At 26.2% G+C, this 20,162-nt stretch overlaps 1 protein-coding gene across 4 annotated transcripts in view; it reads left to right on the forward strand.

Moving 5' to 3' along the window:
• The window catches only part of LOC129966693 (ATP-dependent translocase ABCB1-like), a 90,770-nt gene that overhangs the window by 58,958 nt on the left and 11,650 nt on the right, over positions 1-20,162 (forward strand). For 3 of the 4 annotated variants that reach the window (XM_056081210.1, XM_056081211.1, XM_056081213.1), the window contains 16 exons: positions 7,866-8,061; positions 8,626-8,811; positions 9,154-9,220; positions 10,407-10,600; positions 10,704-10,931; positions 12,115-12,286; positions 12,442-12,566; positions 12,932-13,121; positions 13,314-13,427; positions 13,964-14,074; positions 14,159-14,284; positions 15,745-15,948; positions 16,348-16,518; positions 18,636-18,797; positions 19,096-19,284; positions 19,786-19,941. In XM_056081210.1, the coding sequence (XP_055937185.1) occupies positions 7,866-8,061; positions 8,626-8,811; positions 9,154-9,220; positions 10,407-10,600; positions 10,704-10,931; positions 12,115-12,286; positions 12,442-12,566; positions 12,932-13,121; positions 13,314-13,427; positions 13,964-14,074; positions 14,159-14,284; positions 15,745-15,948; positions 16,348-16,518; positions 18,636-18,797; positions 19,096-19,284; positions 19,786-19,941 (2,591 nt within the window). Of the gene's footprint in view, positions 1-7,409; positions 7,564-7,865; positions 8,062-8,625; positions 8,812-9,153; positions 9,221-10,406; positions 10,601-10,703; positions 10,932-12,114; positions 12,287-12,441; positions 12,567-12,931; positions 13,122-13,313; positions 13,428-13,963; positions 14,075-14,158; positions 14,285-15,744; positions 15,949-16,347; positions 16,519-18,635; positions 18,798-19,095; positions 19,285-19,785; positions 19,942-20,162 lie in introns of those variants that run through there. The other variant, XM_056081212.1, reaches the window with a different exon arrangement.

Raw genomic sequence — 20,162 nt, forward strand, 5'->3', positions numbered from 1 at the left:
AAGTTTCTTTAATTTTTTATCCATCTTTATAAACATCTTTTTTTTTTATTAGAATGTGTCTTGCGAAATGCAATATTTCTGAAATCTTCAACACAACAAAATCTTTGCCTTCAATCATTCTCAGAATTTTTTTTTCATAGATGAAACAATATTATAAGGTTGGAAAGTTAAAAGCGCATTTTGTTACTTCAAATATGAAAACGATAAACAAGCGACTACATTGTTTTTGTATATGAAGGAAAAAGAATGTTAAGATGAAAGACTCTTCGTAATTTCTGAAGATAAAATTTTATTAGATAGTAGAAGGATTAACAGAGAAAAACAAACTATCCAGTTATGATCTTTCTAAGGTAAAATGAAAATTAATTCAAGTAATGTGAGCTAAATACATTTACTTTCTTAAAGAAATTAGAAACGAAACTTTGCATTTGATGAATATTGAAAGCTTGCGATATTATTTTATTATTGTAATGAAACAATTTTTCTGACTTCTTTCAATTTCTAATACTTTCGAATCTTTCGCATATCAAATTTTCAGTATTTATACTTCGAATTTTAAATGTAAATAATTTTGCCTTCTCTTCTAAATGAAAGCAATTTTTTTACATCACTTTTCTAATCTTCAGGTATTATTGTTTAAAAATTATAACCTATTGGCACAAGAACAAATAATTAAGATGAATTAAGATGGAGAAATCAGCAAAGCTTGCGTGATGAATTTAAGACACGATCGTCACTTCACACTCATAGCATCTACTTTCCAAAATAACTATAGGATAAATCAAATGATATATTAACCCCTTAAATGTGTGATTTTTTTCTATTATCTAATTAGATAATATCTGTTTTGGGAAGGTACTACCATATTGATTCAACTGATAGTTAATGGGACACTTGAGATGTTTATAAATTCATTTTTGTACCAAATTACAACACCGTGATTGATTTATAGCTTAATATTTAGATGTACGTATTATTCGATTATTATTCGTTATTAGTATTATCTTTATTAGTTATCTTATATTAGTATTATTCTATGTACAAGCTACGCTTGGACCAATTTCTACAGCTTTTATAATTATATAATCTAAATGGAGTGCTACAATTATCTGATCTATATTAAGATACTTAGATCGAAATTGTTTTAAATTCAGATGTTACCAATAGATTATAACAAATATTTAAGATAGATTATAACAATTATTTAATCTATTATCAAATAGATTATAACAAATATTCATTAGCTCACATTTTAGTTATAGTTAAAATTCATCATGAATCATAATTTCAATTTTTCAAATTTATATCAATGAAAAGTAAAATGTTATCTTTTTTTCTTGTAATTGTGCTTTTGATTTTTTGATAAACTTGCCGAAATAAACAATCCAACATTTCGAATGATTGATTGACGATTTCATGATCAAGCGCTGTTCAGTATTAAAAAAGAAAATCAACTAATTGATTCCGGAAAGTAACTACATAAAATTTATGAAAATGATTTTAAAATGTCTTTATGCAAATTTTCTAAAAACAGAATTCTTAAAATAAAGAATTAAATGTTTCTACAAACTTTTCTCCTTCTAATAAGAAGAAAAATTCATAGCAATCTAATTTTGCTTAAATTAGATATGTTTAAATTTTTAATACGAATTAATGCTTTTCTTTATGCATTTAACAATATGTAAAATTAGGCAACGGTGGCTTGACGATAAAGTTACTTCAACATCGAAGAATCTCATCTTCTTAACTCGATTTCACCGGAGATCCGTCGTATATCTGGGCCTGCTGTATATCAAATCTAAGTTCGAAGGTCAAAGGCCCTTTCGCTGGCATGATACGGAAGTTGCAGATGAAGTTTGTTTTTCAGATACTGACCTCGTCATCTCCGGCTCAAAGTTATAGAGTCAACTCCAAATAGCTTCATGGTGCATCGAATTAGTATTATTGAAGCAGCGTTTTAATAATCCCGTGGTGATTGTTAAAACGTATGATAATATCTACTATCTACATATTATTCAAATTAATTTTTTTTATTACATCTGCTAGATAGTGATTGCAAATTCGGAAAGCTTGTAACAATAATAATAAACGTAACGCACGTTTGTTTTAAAAAAAATAACTGAATTAAAATGTTAAGATACTTTTGTTGTAATAAAAATGCAAAAATTCATCAATGTTTATAAAGATTTACGAGGTAACTGACTACGTTCGAAGGAATATTTTTGAAAAATTGGATGTTTTAAAAACTATTTATGGTTTTTAGATATATTGTCAATTATAAACACTATAAATACAAAAAAATTATTTGGAAATAAAATATATTTTGAGAAATAGGAAAATTTGCAGTAAATTTTAATGAAATTTAACCAAAACGGTTAACACTCTGCACAAAATTGTAATGCAGCAATCCTATGTTTCTTTGTACACAAGTTATAGAATATAATAATGAATGAAATGAACCAAAATCTAAGAAACATTTTCAGATGCAAAGAAGTTAGGGTAAAAATATACGTATATATACATTTTTTCCATAAATTTACAACTTAATTTTTCTAAAAACACCTATAAATGAAAAAGTATTCACCAACAATAAAACTTTTGGTTGCCCACAGTATTTAAAACACACGCTGAAATTTTTATGTGAATACCTCTATTAGTTTTTGAGATATCATGTTAATTATAATAATAATTTAATAATAAGTAATTAATAATAATAAATTAATTAATAATGTTATTTAATAATAATAATATTAAGTAATAATAATTTAATAATAAGTAATTAATTAATTAATAATGTTATTTAATTAATAATAATGATATTAAGTAATAATAATTTAATATTAATTAATTAATTAATAATGTTATTTAATTGATTATTAATAATAATAATTAATAATAATTCAATAATAATACTAATTTTATAATAATAATTTAATAATTGGTGGATAATTTTTATAAAAATAAAAATTTGAGAAAATTGATGTTAAAGAAAAATTTTAGATAAAAAAATTTTTAAAATTCTCCTGGATGGATAGGTTAGGCCTTCCTTTTCCTAGAAAAAAATATTTTGGAAAGAGGAAAGCCCGAACTACAAGAAATAATAATAAAAAAAGAATTCGCCAATGTGGTCGATAACCAGTGTTTTTAACGCAGTCGGATACCTTAAATCATTCTTCAGATCCATTTTAGCTTTTATTTTATTTATTCGTTTCCACATTTATATATAATAAATATTTAAAGTGTATGCATAAATACAATGTACAAATATGTAGATGTGTATGTTCAGTTTTAGGTGAATTTTATGAATACAGTTGCAGTGCTTCGGATTCGTTTAATAATGGCTTTCAGAACAATTTTTAAAACTTTAAGAATCCTCCAAAATTCCTACCGGTTTCCTGTCAGCTGCACCTGTTTCTGTTTAAATAAGTTGTTGCTTAATTAAGCATTTTCCAAAAATGCAATAATAAAATTTAAAACTATCCTTTTTATTACATATGTGTAATACTGATAAATACCAGTTCCCTTATTTACTATGAAATATTATTACACAATGATTCTGATTGATTTTTGTTATATTTGTTTATGCATTTTTTTTTCTCTATATGAAGAAAAATATAATCATTAGATAATTCGTATTTTTATATATTTTGATGAAGTTCGAAAAAACATATTTATAGTCAGCCTGCTTTTCTGTAATAACATGATAATTCAAAAATACTGCAAATTAGAAATGAAAGATATGGTACATGGTCTTAACACCAAGTTTATAGATTTATATTCAGCTTTTGAATGAAATACGTTTCGCGGAAATCTGTCTGTTCACAAGTTTTGCAACTACACTTGAAAACGACAACTACTATAAACATGAAAAATGTATAAATAAAATTTGTACACAGGTTTAGAATTTAAAGTGCAGATCCATATCAAATTTGGAACAAAATCGGGGAATCGAAGGGTTGATCGTCTGTCAGTTTGTATTTCGCATATGTATAAACTGATAATTCGATTTGATATGTGATCGTTTGATTACTACTGTAGTTCTTGTTAAATTTTATTTTCTGTCTGTCGGAAAAAAAGACACCCAAATGCATATTAGTTTTTTGTACTACACTACACTAGTACTCTATAAAATGCTTATTTCCTGGACTCTAAAAATAAAAATTTACAGCATTTCTCCCAATCCAAAATCTTATGTCGGGAGAGGAAAAGATAAACACTTGTGCTAGAGAGAATACGAGAAAGTTTCGAGAAGACCACTGCCGCTAGTTAATTTTCTCTTAACTCGTTATATCAGGGTGCACTTGTAAAAGTTTCTTCCCCACAAATTAGTACTCGCACTTTTGTGACCTGCAGGTCTTATAATTATTTTTTTTAATTCTACTGCTTCTTTTATATATATAGAATACTTATTTTTTAATTTTTCTATTATTTGAATTCAAACAACAAAGCATACGATTTCTTAATCGCTTTGAATCTTCAATTTAATGTGCTAGTATTAATTATCAAGTGCAGGATTTTGTTGCATAACCGTAACCTACCGCTGATGCAGCCCTATAATTGGCAATTACAGAAAATTCCTTTTCATAAAATTAAATATTTTATATTTGAACTACCTCACTTAGCAGAGCAATAATTTCATGACAAAAATTATTTAAATTTTTTTTTTTTTTCAATTTTTTAATTTTGTCACACTAGCCTAAAAGAATCTAAGTTTTGTCACTGGTTTAAATGAATATAACATCTCGCGAATTTCAATGCATTTGCCAAACATTGCTCAAACATCTTGCCTACCTTCGATTTCTTAGAATTATGAGAACTTTTTTTATACAATATATAGTTGAAAAATTACAAATTGCATTCCCTTAAAAATCTGAAATTTTTGCTTCTTATAAATATCTAAGTCAAGGAAGAAATTTTATTATGTCAGCAAAATATAATTTATAAAAAGTTTTTACTTAGCACGTTATTCGGAATCGACAAAATTTCTTTTAAATAAGAAAGAAAAGTGTATTTAATTATAAAATAAGGCATTTTAATACAATATATTGTGCTTTATGTAGCTCTTTATAAGGATCATAAAACATAGAAAAATATTCAATTAACTCCAATAATACAGAGAGAAATAAATTGTCATGTGTCAAATATAAGTTGCTGTCTATTTGAATAAAATATTTCCGATTGAGGAATAATAATTAATTCTGAATTATGAAACGATCCTAAGTTTATAAAATTTAGAATACATTTCACATTTCTTCATTTTGCGCTATATAATTGCAAGATTAACACATTTAGATTAATTAGCAAAATTAACACATTAATTTATCTTGGTATATGAATGCAAATGCTCAAAAAATAAAGAAATATTTAGTTTTTCGCGGAAAGAGTATTTTTAATAGTAAATTCAAAGAACAGGGATATTTACATGAGATCAAAATAAAATTATCAATGCTAACAATTATCTCAAAAGATATAATTATTATTTTTTTTAAAAAAAAAGAATATGTCTTTCCAAATATTTAAAAATTTTAACAGCAGAACCTTGCAAATTTAACGAAAGCAGTATAAATGATTGAAAAATATTATAACCATTAAATCTAAAAAGCTTAATGAAATTGACAGTCTCAGAAAGCTGTCATTAATATTAATGAATATTATAAGTAAACGGGCCTTCAATTGGTCTTATGCACATACAAAATAGTATACACCATCAAGCAAAAAAAAAAAAAAAAACCGAAGATAAAAGTGACAATTTTGCAAGAAAACTTGTTAAATACTTTGCTACCAATACGCAAGGTGGCGAGCTCCCATTCTAGGGTTGCTCCTTTTTGTAACTGCGTGGGTCATGATCCGATAGAACTAGATTTGAACTTCAAACGTGTTGCTATACAGTTGAATGCGGGATGATTCCATGCTCCTTCTCATAGTCCAATAAACCACATGTTATAGCCATACCGCAATTCTTAGCATCATTTTCATTAGCTACACCGCAATTTATTAGTTATTCTTCATTATTATTTGTACAGCCATCAACGGCCTCTACAGAACTTTATCCCCCTCCCATCTGTTGCTGTATATTTATTTAAATAATTAAAAAACGCTTCCATAAAGAGGCTTCTTAAAAATAAAGTTGAAGTTCTATCAAATATCAAAAATGTATCCGTTTTCCATAAAATAAAAAAAATTATGTTATAATAAATGTAATAATTTATTTATATGTGTTTATAAAACTGTAATCTCGGTAGAGATTACAGTTTTATACCACTACAGGAGAATTTGCTCTACCACTACAGGAGAATTTGCAAATGCAAACTTTCTTGGGGGGGGGGGAGGTATAATAAATTGAAACTGAATAAACCAACCTTCTTTTCTTTTCATAGTAAAGTTTTCAATTACGATATTTTTTTCCATGCCTCTCCTTTAAATATCGTCATGTAGTGATTTTTTCAAAGAAAATTTAAAGCAGATCCAAACTTCTTATCGCATCTTGACTTTGTCTTAGGCTTTATTCGTCTTCTCTAAATTATTTTAATATAAAAATGTGTAAATGCTACAAAAAAAAAAGAAGAGTACTATAAATTATATTAGAAAACGTTTAAAAAATCATTAAATCATTAAAAAGAAAAAGGCACGAGATTAATATTGATATCAGAATTTATTTTACTTCTATATGGTCTAAAAACACTTTTATGTTGAAATACTGTCAATATTAATATTCCAACTAATTTTGAATTTATTTAAAATTTTAAAAGCCTTTTTCTTAGACACCACCTATTAACCAAGAAATCAACGCATGCAAATTTAGTGTCTCTGGACTGCTCAACTGTCTGTTCTGTATATCATTTTGACCGATTTTTATACTATGCAAGTCGCTCCAATGATGAAATTTGCAGATGATATCCAATCTTTAAATATTTACATATTTAAGTGCTTTAAACATAATTTTGTGAATATTAAATCACAACTCTAAAGCTCATTTTCTTTGAACTAAGGAAATTCACGATCTTGTATATAAATTCAAGACCCTATTTGGTTTGATTTTGTTCTGCTCACTTGGTTTTAATGTTAATTTCTTTTCTCTTCTCACCAGAAGCCGCACCGCTTTCACAGTGGAGTGCGGTGAGGTTACTCACAGTGGTGCCATTAAAAGCTAATCGGTTTTTTGTGTATTTTTAAAAGATTGGCTCTTGAGAACCACAAAGAAAATTGGCCACATTTCATTTCATATAAATTTTTGATATAATAATAATTTTTTTCAAAAAATAATATGAAGGAAGAATATTTAAATGTATCTTGATAAAATTCGTGAACAATGGGTTAAATTTAATTTTATTTTGAGGAATGCTTGATGAAAGATGGCATCATCATTGTTTTGATACATTTGTTTCATTTTTTGAATGTGTTTAGAAGGTCGTCTGGGCAAAAATGTTGTTTTCCTTCATATTTTTATGATTTTAAATTGCAATTTGGGGCATAATGGCTCTTACCTTATTTTTAAAACCAATTAAAGAAATAGAGGCGAAGTCCGATTTTAAATTCACCATGAATATACCTAGCTTTATTCAAGTAAGTTCTCATAGTTTGTTATTTTATGTATTGTTAATGAAAATTATATGGTTTTCTGTTAATGATAGATAATATTTGTATCATTATTGAATATTTTTAATACATAAATATTATGCAAAAATAATGCACGGAACCAATAAAAAAATTTGTGTGTTCATAATCTGTGAAAAATAAATCAAACAAATAGTCCAAGGAATTAATTATACAACGGGAATATCATACATTTTTTAAAGGTCGCCTGTTAATAACATTAATTTTTTGATGATTTTTGCATGTTAATCTTACTGATAAATTTTTTGCAGAGCGGAAGATGGCTGATGAAAGTACTCAGCTTAATCCAGTATCTAGTCTTCTTGGGTACAAATCACTAGACGAAAACAGTCAATATGGAACAAAAGAACAGCATGTTAATGAAGCATATGAAGATGGTGAAATACCATATGTTCCTAGAATAAATGAGTCATCTGTTTCAAACCGCCTAGAAGTACCAAATATTAGGTGAGATATTTTATGAAATATAATGTCTATTTTTTAAACAAAAGAAATATGTTTAAAATAATTGCCATTATTAATTTCTAATTATTAAATGGTTCTTTAAAATATACAAGATTTATAGTTTAATTGCACAGTTTTATATTCAAGAACTTCTCCTTAATATTTAATATTATTTTATTATTAATCATACTAGCATTATAATGTTTTTATTTTTTGTTTTTAGAATCTCTCATGTGTAAAGATTAATTATTATGCCTTCATAAAATTTTGATATTTAGCAATTTATAATTTTGCTTTTACTTTTTGAGGATTCTGATGATGACTTAATATTTTCTCTCAAAAATGATAAAAATTTCATTTGATTTCTTACTGTCTTATTTTTTTTAAAAAAATATGAATTAAAAAAAGTGCCCCCTTCTTCTATTGATATAAGGATCAGTAACAACAACAGCAACAAAAAAGAAGCTGACATGTTTATTATTAAATAATAAACACGTCTTTAAAATCAGTTTTCTACATTTTTTTTATCAATTGACTCTGATTATGTTATTTATTTATTTTTATTAGGATTAATGATCAACATGACAGAAGTGCATATATTGAAAGTTATTTGTCACCTCCAGCTACTCCTTACATTGAAATAAATCTGAAAGAATCTGGTTTGCCATTTATGGATAACAAATTTAATAACAGTAAGAGCTTAAAGAATGGAAATTCAAATGGGTTGCCACCTGACAAAAAGGGTTCTGAAAAGTAATTTTTAAATTATTTTCCTTATTTTTGATGTAATACTGCATTTTAATATTTTTGCTTCTTTTATAATATATATGAAGAAGGTTTTAAGTTACGTACAGATTTTTTTTTAAAATCAAGAGTTTTGATAAGATATCTTCCATAATTAATTTTAGGTATTTTTGGTTGTAAATATGACTGAATGTGTCATTCATATCCTATATGCTTGTCAATAACTTTAATACTAATTAAACTTATTTTTGAAATAAATATGCTGCATTCTTTTTACATAATGTTTTAATAGTTTAGTTCTTTTAAATATAATAGCAAATGTTTAATTAAAGTTTAAACTTGCTTTTCTAGGAAGAAAGAAAAAGATGAAGATGATCCCTTTAAAGATACAATTCCATCAGTCTCATTTATTTCACTTGTAAGTTTTAATCATTTGAATTATTGTTATCTTCATAAAATTCAATTAATATATATATATATTTGTTATATCAATCAATGAAATATATATATATATATATATATATATATATATATATATATATATATATATATTTGTTATATCAATCAATGAAATATATATATATATATATATATCAATGAAAGAAAAATTGAAGTTAACTTAATTGGCTAAGAAATGTTTCACAAAGAAATGAATTTTAAAGAATCTAAAAAAAATATTTTCCTTCTTATTGATGCACGTTATTATCTAGTTTATGCATTCAACCTTTTGCTGAAGTGTGGAGAATTTTGTTTCTGTTCATTATAGTTTAATTCTATTCTTGTTATCTTGATACGTATTTTTAGAGATAAATACTGCTTGGAAGAATTTTGATATTACATGATAGAAATTGATTTTTGAGTTTGCTTTTTTAATCAGATACTTTCATTTAAACTTTTTTTTTTAAAAATAAGATTTAATATATATATTTAAATATCTTTTTTATTTTGTATTGAATTGAAAGGAGCCAACCGTGGATTGTTAATGTTATTGGTTTTATAGAAATATTTTAAAATATGTGTTATTTACAAAACAATTAGTTGTATTTCTTCTGTTAAGATAAAATTATGATTTTTCAAAAACTTTTATGAATTTTTCAATTTTTTTCCCAAGTATTTTGTAATCACTGGTTGATTTTCAATTTTTAATAATACAAAACTTATTTTATAAATATTCTAAGGACTGTACATAGCACACTGATCAACTATTGGCTTGATATTTATTTATTCACATACATATATTTTTTTATTCATATAACATTTTAAAAAAGTTTTATTGTTGATTTCATAAATTATTTTGAACTGTTAAAAATCCCATCTCCTTTATTAAATGGAGAATTTTAAATTAAAAAGATATCTTATACTTGGTTAGAATTTATAAATGAAAAAAAGTTATATATTGTAAGAAAAAAAAATTATCAAATATTGCTTTCATTAGCTATTTATTATTTCTGTGTTAGACTTATTTATTGTAAGAATTCAAATTATTTTTCAGAAGAAATCACATACATTACTAAAATTAAAATTTTTTGTCATGAAAAAGGAAATTTTTTTTTTGTAATATATGAAAATTTTAGTAAAACTTTTTATTTTTCATTCTATTTCAGTTTAGGTATTCAAGTAATGTTGATAAAGTTCTCATGATTATTGCATGCATTATTGCCATCACTTCTGGTGCTGCAATGCCAACTATCATGGTCCTCTTTGGAGGTATTCTTGATAATTTTGTTGATCATCATAGGATACATCATAATCTCTCAGCTCTTAGCCTCCCACAATCTGATGGAAATGATACATCAAGGTAACAAGAACCTTTTTATAATGATATCTTGCATGTTTACTGTATGTTCTTTCTTTGAAATGAATGTTAAGACTGTATTTTACATTAATATATTTGTTTTTAGTTTTTCCAATGAAGCCTTTCTGCAGGATGTTGCAAATCTATGCTTATACATATGCATTATAGGATGCATAGTTTTTTGCTTCAACTATATAATGGTAAGTTTCTTCAGTATGGCTGCTGCCAATCAAGCCTTCAAAATAAGATGCATGTTCATGAAATCCGTCCTGAGACAAGATATTGGTTGGTTTGATACAAATCAGACTGGTGACTTTGCAAGTCGTTTAACTGGGTAAGAATTTTTTTCATTCTTGTTCTCTCATGTGCTGTAGAGTATTGGTTTTTCTTAATTTTTTTTTTATTTATAATATTCTGGAGTCTTTATTTTACTAAGCTTTTCAATAGTTCAATGTCATTCTTTTTGTGCTTCTTTTAATAGAAATACCTCATTTAAATTTTAGTTTGTAGTATTATATTTCATAAGAGCTGTAAGACGCTAACAATACTTATTAATATCTATATTATATCTTGTATAAATATCTAAGAACTGATAAAAAAATATCATTTTGGATATTTAAAGTGAATTATATTAAGTTCCTTGTTGTGATAGTTACATTCTGAAACTACAATGTTAAACTTGGCATTTTGACCTCCTCTTGTCAACTCTTTTATTTTTAAAATACAATGTTTAAACTTATTTCACTTTTTATCTTGCAAGTATAACGTATATCTATTGCATCATAAATATTCAACAAGCTATAAAGTAGTGTTTTAACCTCAAGTTATTACCAGAAACATAGAACAGTTTAAGAGAAGATGGGATGGTCAATTTGAACTATAAAAATCATTTATGATTTTATGATATATGAAAATTTTATTGTGGTCTTTCAGTGTTTATTAATGTATACGTTAAAAACAAGATTGATTATGAATTGTCTTTTTTTTAAATCATATATGATAATTTTTTTTAAGAACGCTTCAAATTATATTATTCTTTTTGATATTTCTTTGTTGTAAAACAACAGATTTACTATTCAGTGTTTTAGAATGCTATAAAATTATGGTAAAAACTTAGTGTTAGAGATAATATTTTACTCCTATATTTTTTCAAATTTGTCAAACATTTCCTACCTTGAACTGTATAAAATCTTAACAGAAAAAGAAAGTTACTTATAAAATTATATATTGAATATTTTAAGAAAAGCACAAAAAAAAGAGAAAAAAACCTGTTAGTTCGATAATTTTAAAGGTATATAATAAGTTCTCAAGTATACGTTTAGAAAAATTTTCTTTCAAAATTTGTTTCAATTTTTTTTCTCTGAATTTCTGTTTATTTCAAAAATCTATCATTTTAATCATATGGCTTACATAAGTAATTTTCCATAGATTTTCATTACAAACTTTAACTAAGTTCCTTTAGTTCTAGAGTTCAGATTTTAAAACATCCTATATAAATGTAATTTGTTTTATTTCAGAGATTTATCTAGAATTCAAGATGGAATTGGAGAAAAAGTTGCCATGTGCATCAGTTTCATTTCAGCAACTGTGCTCTGCATATGTACTGCTCTATTTTATGGTTGGAAATTGACACTGGTGTGCTTGTGTATTATGCCAATACTATCAATTGCTATGGGTGTTATATCAAAGGTTTGTAATTATTTTTTCATTGAAATTTTGTTAAATAGTTTTAAAAGTTGCTAATTTTCATTTATTAATTTCAGATCAAGTCTGGGTTATTAGTATGAAATTATAAAAATATATTATTAGCCTTTATTATTTATGATGCTGCTCATTACATTTAGATTCAAGCCGCTGTATCTGGTGAAGAACTTCAGGCCTATGGTGCTGCTGGTGCAGTTGCAGAAGAAGTTTTATCATCTATTCGTACTGTAGTCTCTTTTGGAGGAGAAGAAAAAGAAATTGAAAGGTCTGTTAAAAATTAGAAAATTTTGAATTCCCATTTGTATTCACATATGCTTGTTTCATTAAATGTTTTTTATAATTTTCCTTTTCTATAAACTAAAAAAAATAGCTTTTTTTAAATTTAAACCGTAACTAAATTTAACTATTTACTTTCAAGCTATTAGAAATTTCCTTTAATAGATATATCAATGCAGTGTAGATTTTTATTATATTTTTAAAATTAAGTAGGAAGAATTAATATTGGTTTATTATTTAGCTCTTCTGTTTAGTTTAACTTCTTGTAGCTGCTTTTTTTTTTTTTCAAATGTCAACTGAAATTTTTTTTTCTTCTAAAACAGACATTTTTAAGATTTTTAATTCTTTGCATAGGTATAACCAGCGCTTAATTCCTGCCAGTAAGAAAGGTGTTCGAAGAGGTTTGTTGACAAGCATTGGTGCAGCACTGATATGGTTTTGTATTTATGCTGGATATGCTTTAGCTTTCTGGTATGGTGTAAAATTGATTGTAGAAGGAAGAGATCAAGAAGTGCCAGAATATAAACCAAGTACCCTTATTATTGTAAGCATTATTTTCACTTTTCTCTTGTTGTCTCTTAGTTGAAAAAGTTTATAAGAATTTAAATTTCAATATGTATCTTTACTATAAAGTTGTGTCTAAACATTCTTCTGAATTTATATATATATATATCAATTTCATTATTAGATTTGGTACAATAACCCACTTATATTTGTCTTTTCCTAAAATATTTAGGTATTTTTCAATGTTATGCTGGGAGCTATGGGTATTGGTCAAACAGCCCCATATTTTGAAGCATTTGCACTTGCTCGAGGTGCGGCTGGAAAGGTTTTCTCCATAATTGAAAGAGTATGTGCTTTTACTGATACTATATTTAAATTCGTATTATAAATGGCTATTTATTGAATGAAACACACAACTATCTCAAATTAAGCTTTATAAGTTCTATCTGTAAAAATTTCATTTAGACAATATAGTTTTTTTAACACATATGTTTTATTGTACTGTAAAAAAGCATAGAATCTTGGATTTATTAAAATTTTTAATACTTAGTTTAGAAGTGATCTATAACCTTTTTATCAAACAACAGCTTACTGGTAAATGGATTAAGCATGCTTGGATTTTTTCCTTTGTCTGACATAATATAAAATCACAAATAACTAAAAAAAAAAAAAAAAAAAGATTCTATTTTAATATTTTCTTTTCCAGAAATTTTGCATCTTATTAATTTACCCTTCAAATTTTCATTACTTTGTAGATTGCACTTTTTTTTTTTTTTAGATATTTATGTCAATTTTACATAATATTTGATAAAATATTACCAAACAATCATATTTAATAATTTTTTAATAAAGGTTGCCAATAAAATAATTATTGATTGATAGGTACCACCAATTGACAGCAGTTCAAAAAGTGGAAAAATGCCTGAATCATTTACAGGAACTATTGCTCTCAGAGATGTTCATTTCAGTTATCCTGCCCGTCCAGATGTTCCTGTAAGCTTGCTGTAGTATTGAAATTTGAAATTTAGTTAATTAATTTTAAATTATTTAAGTATTTATGGCTTTTATATATTACAGATTTTAAGAGGTGTGACTTTAGATATAACTCCAGGTGAAACTGTTGCATTTGTCGGCCCTAGTGGTTGTGGGAAAAGTACTATTATTCAACTGATCCAAAGATTTTATGATGCAGATAAAGGCCGTGTAAGTATCATCATGCTGTTTATTATATTAAAAATTCATATCAAAATAATTATTATTAATTTGTGGGCACACAAAATCACTTTGATGTCTTTTGGGGGGGGGCATTTTTTTTTCCTCATTTTTTAAATGCTTTAATTAATTTTTAACACTTTTTATGATACCAACTTTTTTCTATAAAATGTATTTTGTAGTTAATAGATACAGTTATATTTTTAGAGAGTTACTACATTTTTGTCATGTACCTAAAGAATAATTGTGATGTATATAATTAATTCAAGATTACAAAAGTATTTTTGTAAAATTAATTAAATAATTATTATGTTGTTGAAACTTATTTAGAAATTGTTCTACTTTATAGAGTTGTTAAGATTGTTACTTGTGCAAAACCTTTAAATTTCCTATACTTTGATTTGTCAATGGAAAGTAACATTTTTTTATGAAATTAAAGAATTCATTCCGATTCTTTTTGATTGGATACATTTTAAACTGAAACTTCTATACTTTCTGTTTAATTTGTACACTTTTTTGTTTCTTGCCAATGAAAATTTTGCCATACTGTGTATCTAGTAAAAATGTTACACTTTTTTTCCTATGATATATTGTAATTTAATAAAACTCAAAATCACTATAAAAGCAAGGTTAAAATTTCCATGGTTTCAACTACTTATGATATTTTTTTATCCTCCTCTTTTACAAACTTCTATTAAATTTCTGTGTAGATAAATCTTCAGAACTGTATCTGTGTTATGGCATTTGGTTAATTTGTTATCATTTGTTTATTTTCTTTAGAATGTAGTATTCAAAATGAAAATGCAGTTTTATGCTTTTTATTAGGTAGTGTTTTAAAATATTTTGCCTTTAATCCTTTGCAGTCCACTATCCTATATCACTGGACATTTTTCATTGACATAAACAATTAAATGAAATCATGGTAGTTGTATTCATACTGCTCCCCCCCCATTTTTTCCTTGAAAAAAAATATTCATCTTCATAAAGCACAACCACTTGTTAAATAATCCCATTGCCATGTTAATATCCATATCACCTGTCTAGAGACTAAGAGCCTTGAATTCAAGAATTCAATGACACATTCCTCGAATCGGCAAATTCCCCCATTTATTCTAATTGACTTCTTTCATTATATAAATGAACTTGGGTTTGGCTATTGCCTCTCTAATAAAATCAAAGAACCTTAAAGGATTAAAGCATTTCACTCTTATCTAGCTGTCTAGAACAAGAAATATGCCTATGAAATGTAAAGTGCTCTGTATTGTGTTATTTGTTTAAATATTTTGTTTGCAATTATTATCCTGGTAATTTAATATTACCTAATAGTAGTTTTTTTTCTCTATTTTAATCATATATTTGCAGAATTTTACTTGCACTATGCTTATCTTCCCTTATTGTGTCTGTATTAAATTTTGTCTTTTTTCTCTTCTTTTTGCAAATTCGACACGTAGGTCGAGCTTGATGGGCATAATATAAAAGATTTAAATGTTGGATGGTTACGAGATCACATTGGTCTTGTTGGTCAAGAACCTGTATTGTTCTCCACCACAATTGCAGAAAATATTTGCTTAGGGAAACCTGGTGCAACTCAAGAGGAAGTAGAAACTGCTGCAAAGCTTGCAAATGTTCATAGTTTTATTGAAGCACTGCCATTAGTAAGCAAAGTTTTTGCATTTTTCTTTTCTTTTTTTTATCTGGTTTGTGTTGTTAAAAAATAATTCCGTTGAAATATTATTTAAATGTATAATTTAATTTATACTAATATTGAAAGTACACAAAAATTTTAATGTTTGCTGATTTTATTTGGTTATTTAGCCTTCTTTAAATGTTATTTATGATTCTGTAGATAATTTATTTTCTACTGTTTCAAATGTATCTTTTTTTGGTTTAAATTTAATTTTTTTTTAATAAAAAAATATTTTCTTTTATAAAAGATTATTTTAAATACATTACATTGACTTTTTTTTACATACCTTTTTTATGCACTGATAATTCCAAAGACATTATTTTTTATGTGTATCTGTATGGTGTATAAGTTTTTTTCCTCCCTTTAGAAATATAATACTCTTGTTGGTGAAAGAGGTACTCAACTGAGTGGTGGTCAAAAGCAAAGAATTGCTATTGCCAGAGCTTTGATTAAAAATCCCAAAATATTACTTTTGGATGAAGCTACATCTGCTTTAGACAATGAAAGTGAATCAATTGTGCAGTCAGCTTTAGATCAAGTGAGTCGATATCTTTATATTCCATTGAATTTAAGTTGACAGATTATTTTTTGTTCATATTTTGTCTTAAAATTGTGCATGACATGTAAATTTGCTGAAAAAGTTAATAATTATTTTTAAAATTCAAATCACAAATTTTCATAGATATAATGATTGTATAGCTTTAGAGATTTGTTTTATTTCTTTAATTATTTATTTTGTATATATTTTATAAGAGTGTACAGTTAAAAGGAGATACATTCTGTTTGCAAATTATTTATGATAAATTCTTCTGTAATCCTTGATTTCTCATTTTTAAAATAATTCTTCCTTTTCCCACAATTTCTAAATTATATATTTAATTATTGAGAAAAAAGAATATGATCCATTTTATATTGTTGAAAACCTTGACAGAATTCTTCAGCCATAACCACTCTTGAAATTTTTCCTATTTTTTTTAAATTTTATTTGAAAGCTCATGATTCCCATTTACATCATCAATGGTTATTTCTCCACTCTATTTTCAATAGAAATTGAAAAAGTCCTTTTTGAATCTAACATTCTATAAAGGTAGTGGATGGGGGCTGCAACATAATTTTTAGACACAACCACTGCATTAGTTTTTTTTCCCTGTGTGACCATGATGTTTTTGTCATTAATGTTCAATTGTCTCACACCACTATCCATGTTTGAGAAGTATTACAAAATGAGACCTTGGTGAACTAGATTGATATGCTAAATAATTTCATCACTTGTTTGCATAAATAACTATCTAATCAAAATGTTTTCTGTGTATTGTGTTAATATAATTTAAAATAGTACTTTTATTTGGTGTGATGTGATACAGGAATGTTGGTTGACATTACTAAATCAATATCATCAATATGATGGACATGCTACTGGTCACTGAAGGTGTTAGTAAATGATTTAATTTAAACTTTGTAGCAGAATTTTTTAATAGATTAAAAATGAATTTACTGTTTATATATTAATCTAGCTGAATTCCAAGCTATCATCATTTGAAAGAATTTGATGAGTAAAAATTCAAGCAGAAGAGACAATTTGTAATATGATCAAAACTTTTGCCAACTGAAATGAGATTTTCAAAAGTGCAATTTAAATTAAAAAATTATTTACTCAAAAGTTTAAAACAATTACAGCTATAAAATTTTGATAAACATGGGAAAAGCTCATGGTCTGGGCAATTCAGAAATTTAAAGTCTTTCTATATTTAAAATTTAGTGATTAGGAAAAAATATTAATTTTAAAGCGTGAATAAATTGAATTCATTGCATGCATGTGTATATGAAATAAAGCAAGCAAATTTTGAAATATAGAAACATTTTGATTGAAATGCAATTTCAACAGTGTACAAAATTCTTCTTGTAGAAGACTCTCTGTATTATTTGTGCAAAATAAATTTGGATTCTTAGATAGATAGGCTGGGATAGCCGATAGGTAAGGCATTGTACTGGCATCCTTTGGTTAGTGAGTTTGAACCCCCCTAGCTGAAGACTGTCTGTGTATAAGGTGGCTGGTGCATACATAAATCTGTCATGGTCACAAAATCCTTAAAGTCGAGACAATACTACTGGGGGTACTGGTTCAGAGGTGATCATTCTCTGTTTCAGGTCTAAATTACAATCTGTAACTGAAATGTATGAATGAAGTCCACTACATAAAAAGGGTTGTGACGTCTGAGTAGCTAAGTCTTACTCTTGGCTCTAGATGGCGCGATTGAAACAAGAGACGCTAAAAATCTCGGCTTAAAATCGCTGACTGTGACAAGTGCCATAAGAAACAACAGATTCTTAGATAAGTTACCCAATTCATGCCTGATTTTAATGAGACGTAATCTAATTTAAGTGATGAATGGAGAAGTTAGAAAGACAGGACCGTGAATATGCCCACAAATTTTATCAGATCAGTAAGGAATCCTCTCATTTATAGAATGAAACTAAATAATTACTACATTGACAATTGATTGAATAGAAGTGAAAAAAATCTAAGTCAGCCATAAATATTCAATTCTGAAAAATGTGGATAGAAAAAAGCACAAATAAATTTTATATATTATATAATATCTAATCACATTTTTTGATAAAATACTTATAATTTTTAATTTGTTTGTGTATTAGGCTAGTCAAGGTAGGACAACTATTATAGTAGCACACCGACTATCAACTATTCGAACTGCTGATAAAATTATAGCTTTATCTGATGGTATGGTGCATGAAACCGGAACTCATGAAGAGTTAATGGCTAAACAAGGAATATATTACCAATTAGTTATGACTCAGGTAAATTGACAATTTTTTATGTTTCACTGCTATTATTTGAAATGCAATGTTCGGTTTTGATGTTAATTTATTTTCTGCTGTTTCAGAAAAAGTGTAACTTATAATAAATTTTACTTTTTTAATATAACTTTTATTTTGAAATCTGGAGATTTAGGTTTAAAAAAAGATGTTTATAAATGTTTCTAAGTTCATCTTAGTTAATAAAATTCTTATCAGGTTCAACATATGTGTTATCAAGTTCACATTTTAATAAATTTGTTTATTAATGATTTAAAAAATTAATTTTTCTTTTTTATAGACTAAAGAAACTGAAGAAGACGATAATGAATCTGATGATGATGTGTTCGATGAAAGTGGACCTGCACTTGAGCGTCAACTAAGTATTTTAAGTTCAGGATCCTACAATTCTGTGTCTTCTCTACCTAGACCTAGAACCATGTCAGCTAAAAGTACTAGAACTAGAGCAAATGCTGAAGCTCAGCCCATAGTAAGTAATTTTTTTTAATATCTAATCTAACCATTTAGTGATATTCCTACTGCTGGTTATAGAATATTTCCAATAAGTTTAATGTCCAGATATCTTTCATCTTCTTTCTTAAATATTGACTTATATGCAAAAAAAAAAAAAAAAAAAAAAAAAAAAAAAAAATGTATTTTATTAGCTGTGAGGTATTACAAGATATTTTTATAAGTATACTAGTATATAAGTATATTTTTAAGTATTAAATGTCCTCTAATGTTTTATAGCATTCATAAATAAATATTTATATAAATAAATATTAATATAAATATTTATATAAATATAATGAATAATACATAGAATACTGTGCATAATTAAACATTGGCTGAACCTTTCTTGTGGATCCAAATAATGTACAATGTGTTGTATTTTACTTTTTAAAAACCATTTTCAGCCTATTAAATTCAACTTATTTTTTAATTAGCAGATCAAGAATTTTTTAGTAATTAAAATGTTTTTACTTTTTAGGATGAAGAAGATGAATCAGAAATTGAACCATCTAAAGTTCGGTTATTGAAAATGTGTGCTCCAGAATGGCCATATTTGTTAGTTGGTGGCATTGCTTCCATTATTATGGGTCTTTTCACTCCCATTTATGGCATTGTGTTTGGTGATATTCTTGGTGTAAGTAGATGAAATTTATATGTCAATTTAATTAAATGAATTTTAGAAAAAAATCATTGATAGATTGTTATCATTCAATTAATGCATGATTTAACTAAGCCAGTAAGCACAAATATTTACAGGAGACCATCTTTGTTAAATCATATAAGAATTAAGAAACTTTAAGAATAGAATGTGAATGTCTTCCTGAAAGAAAATGGTACTAATTTATGTTTCATTAT

Source organism: Argiope bruennichi, chromosome 4, assembly GCF_947563725.1.
Source record: "Argiope bruennichi chromosome 4, qqArgBrue1.1, whole genome shotgun sequence".
NCBI classification, from domain to species: domain Eukaryota; kingdom Metazoa; phylum Arthropoda; class Arachnida; order Araneae; family Araneidae; genus Argiope; species Argiope bruennichi.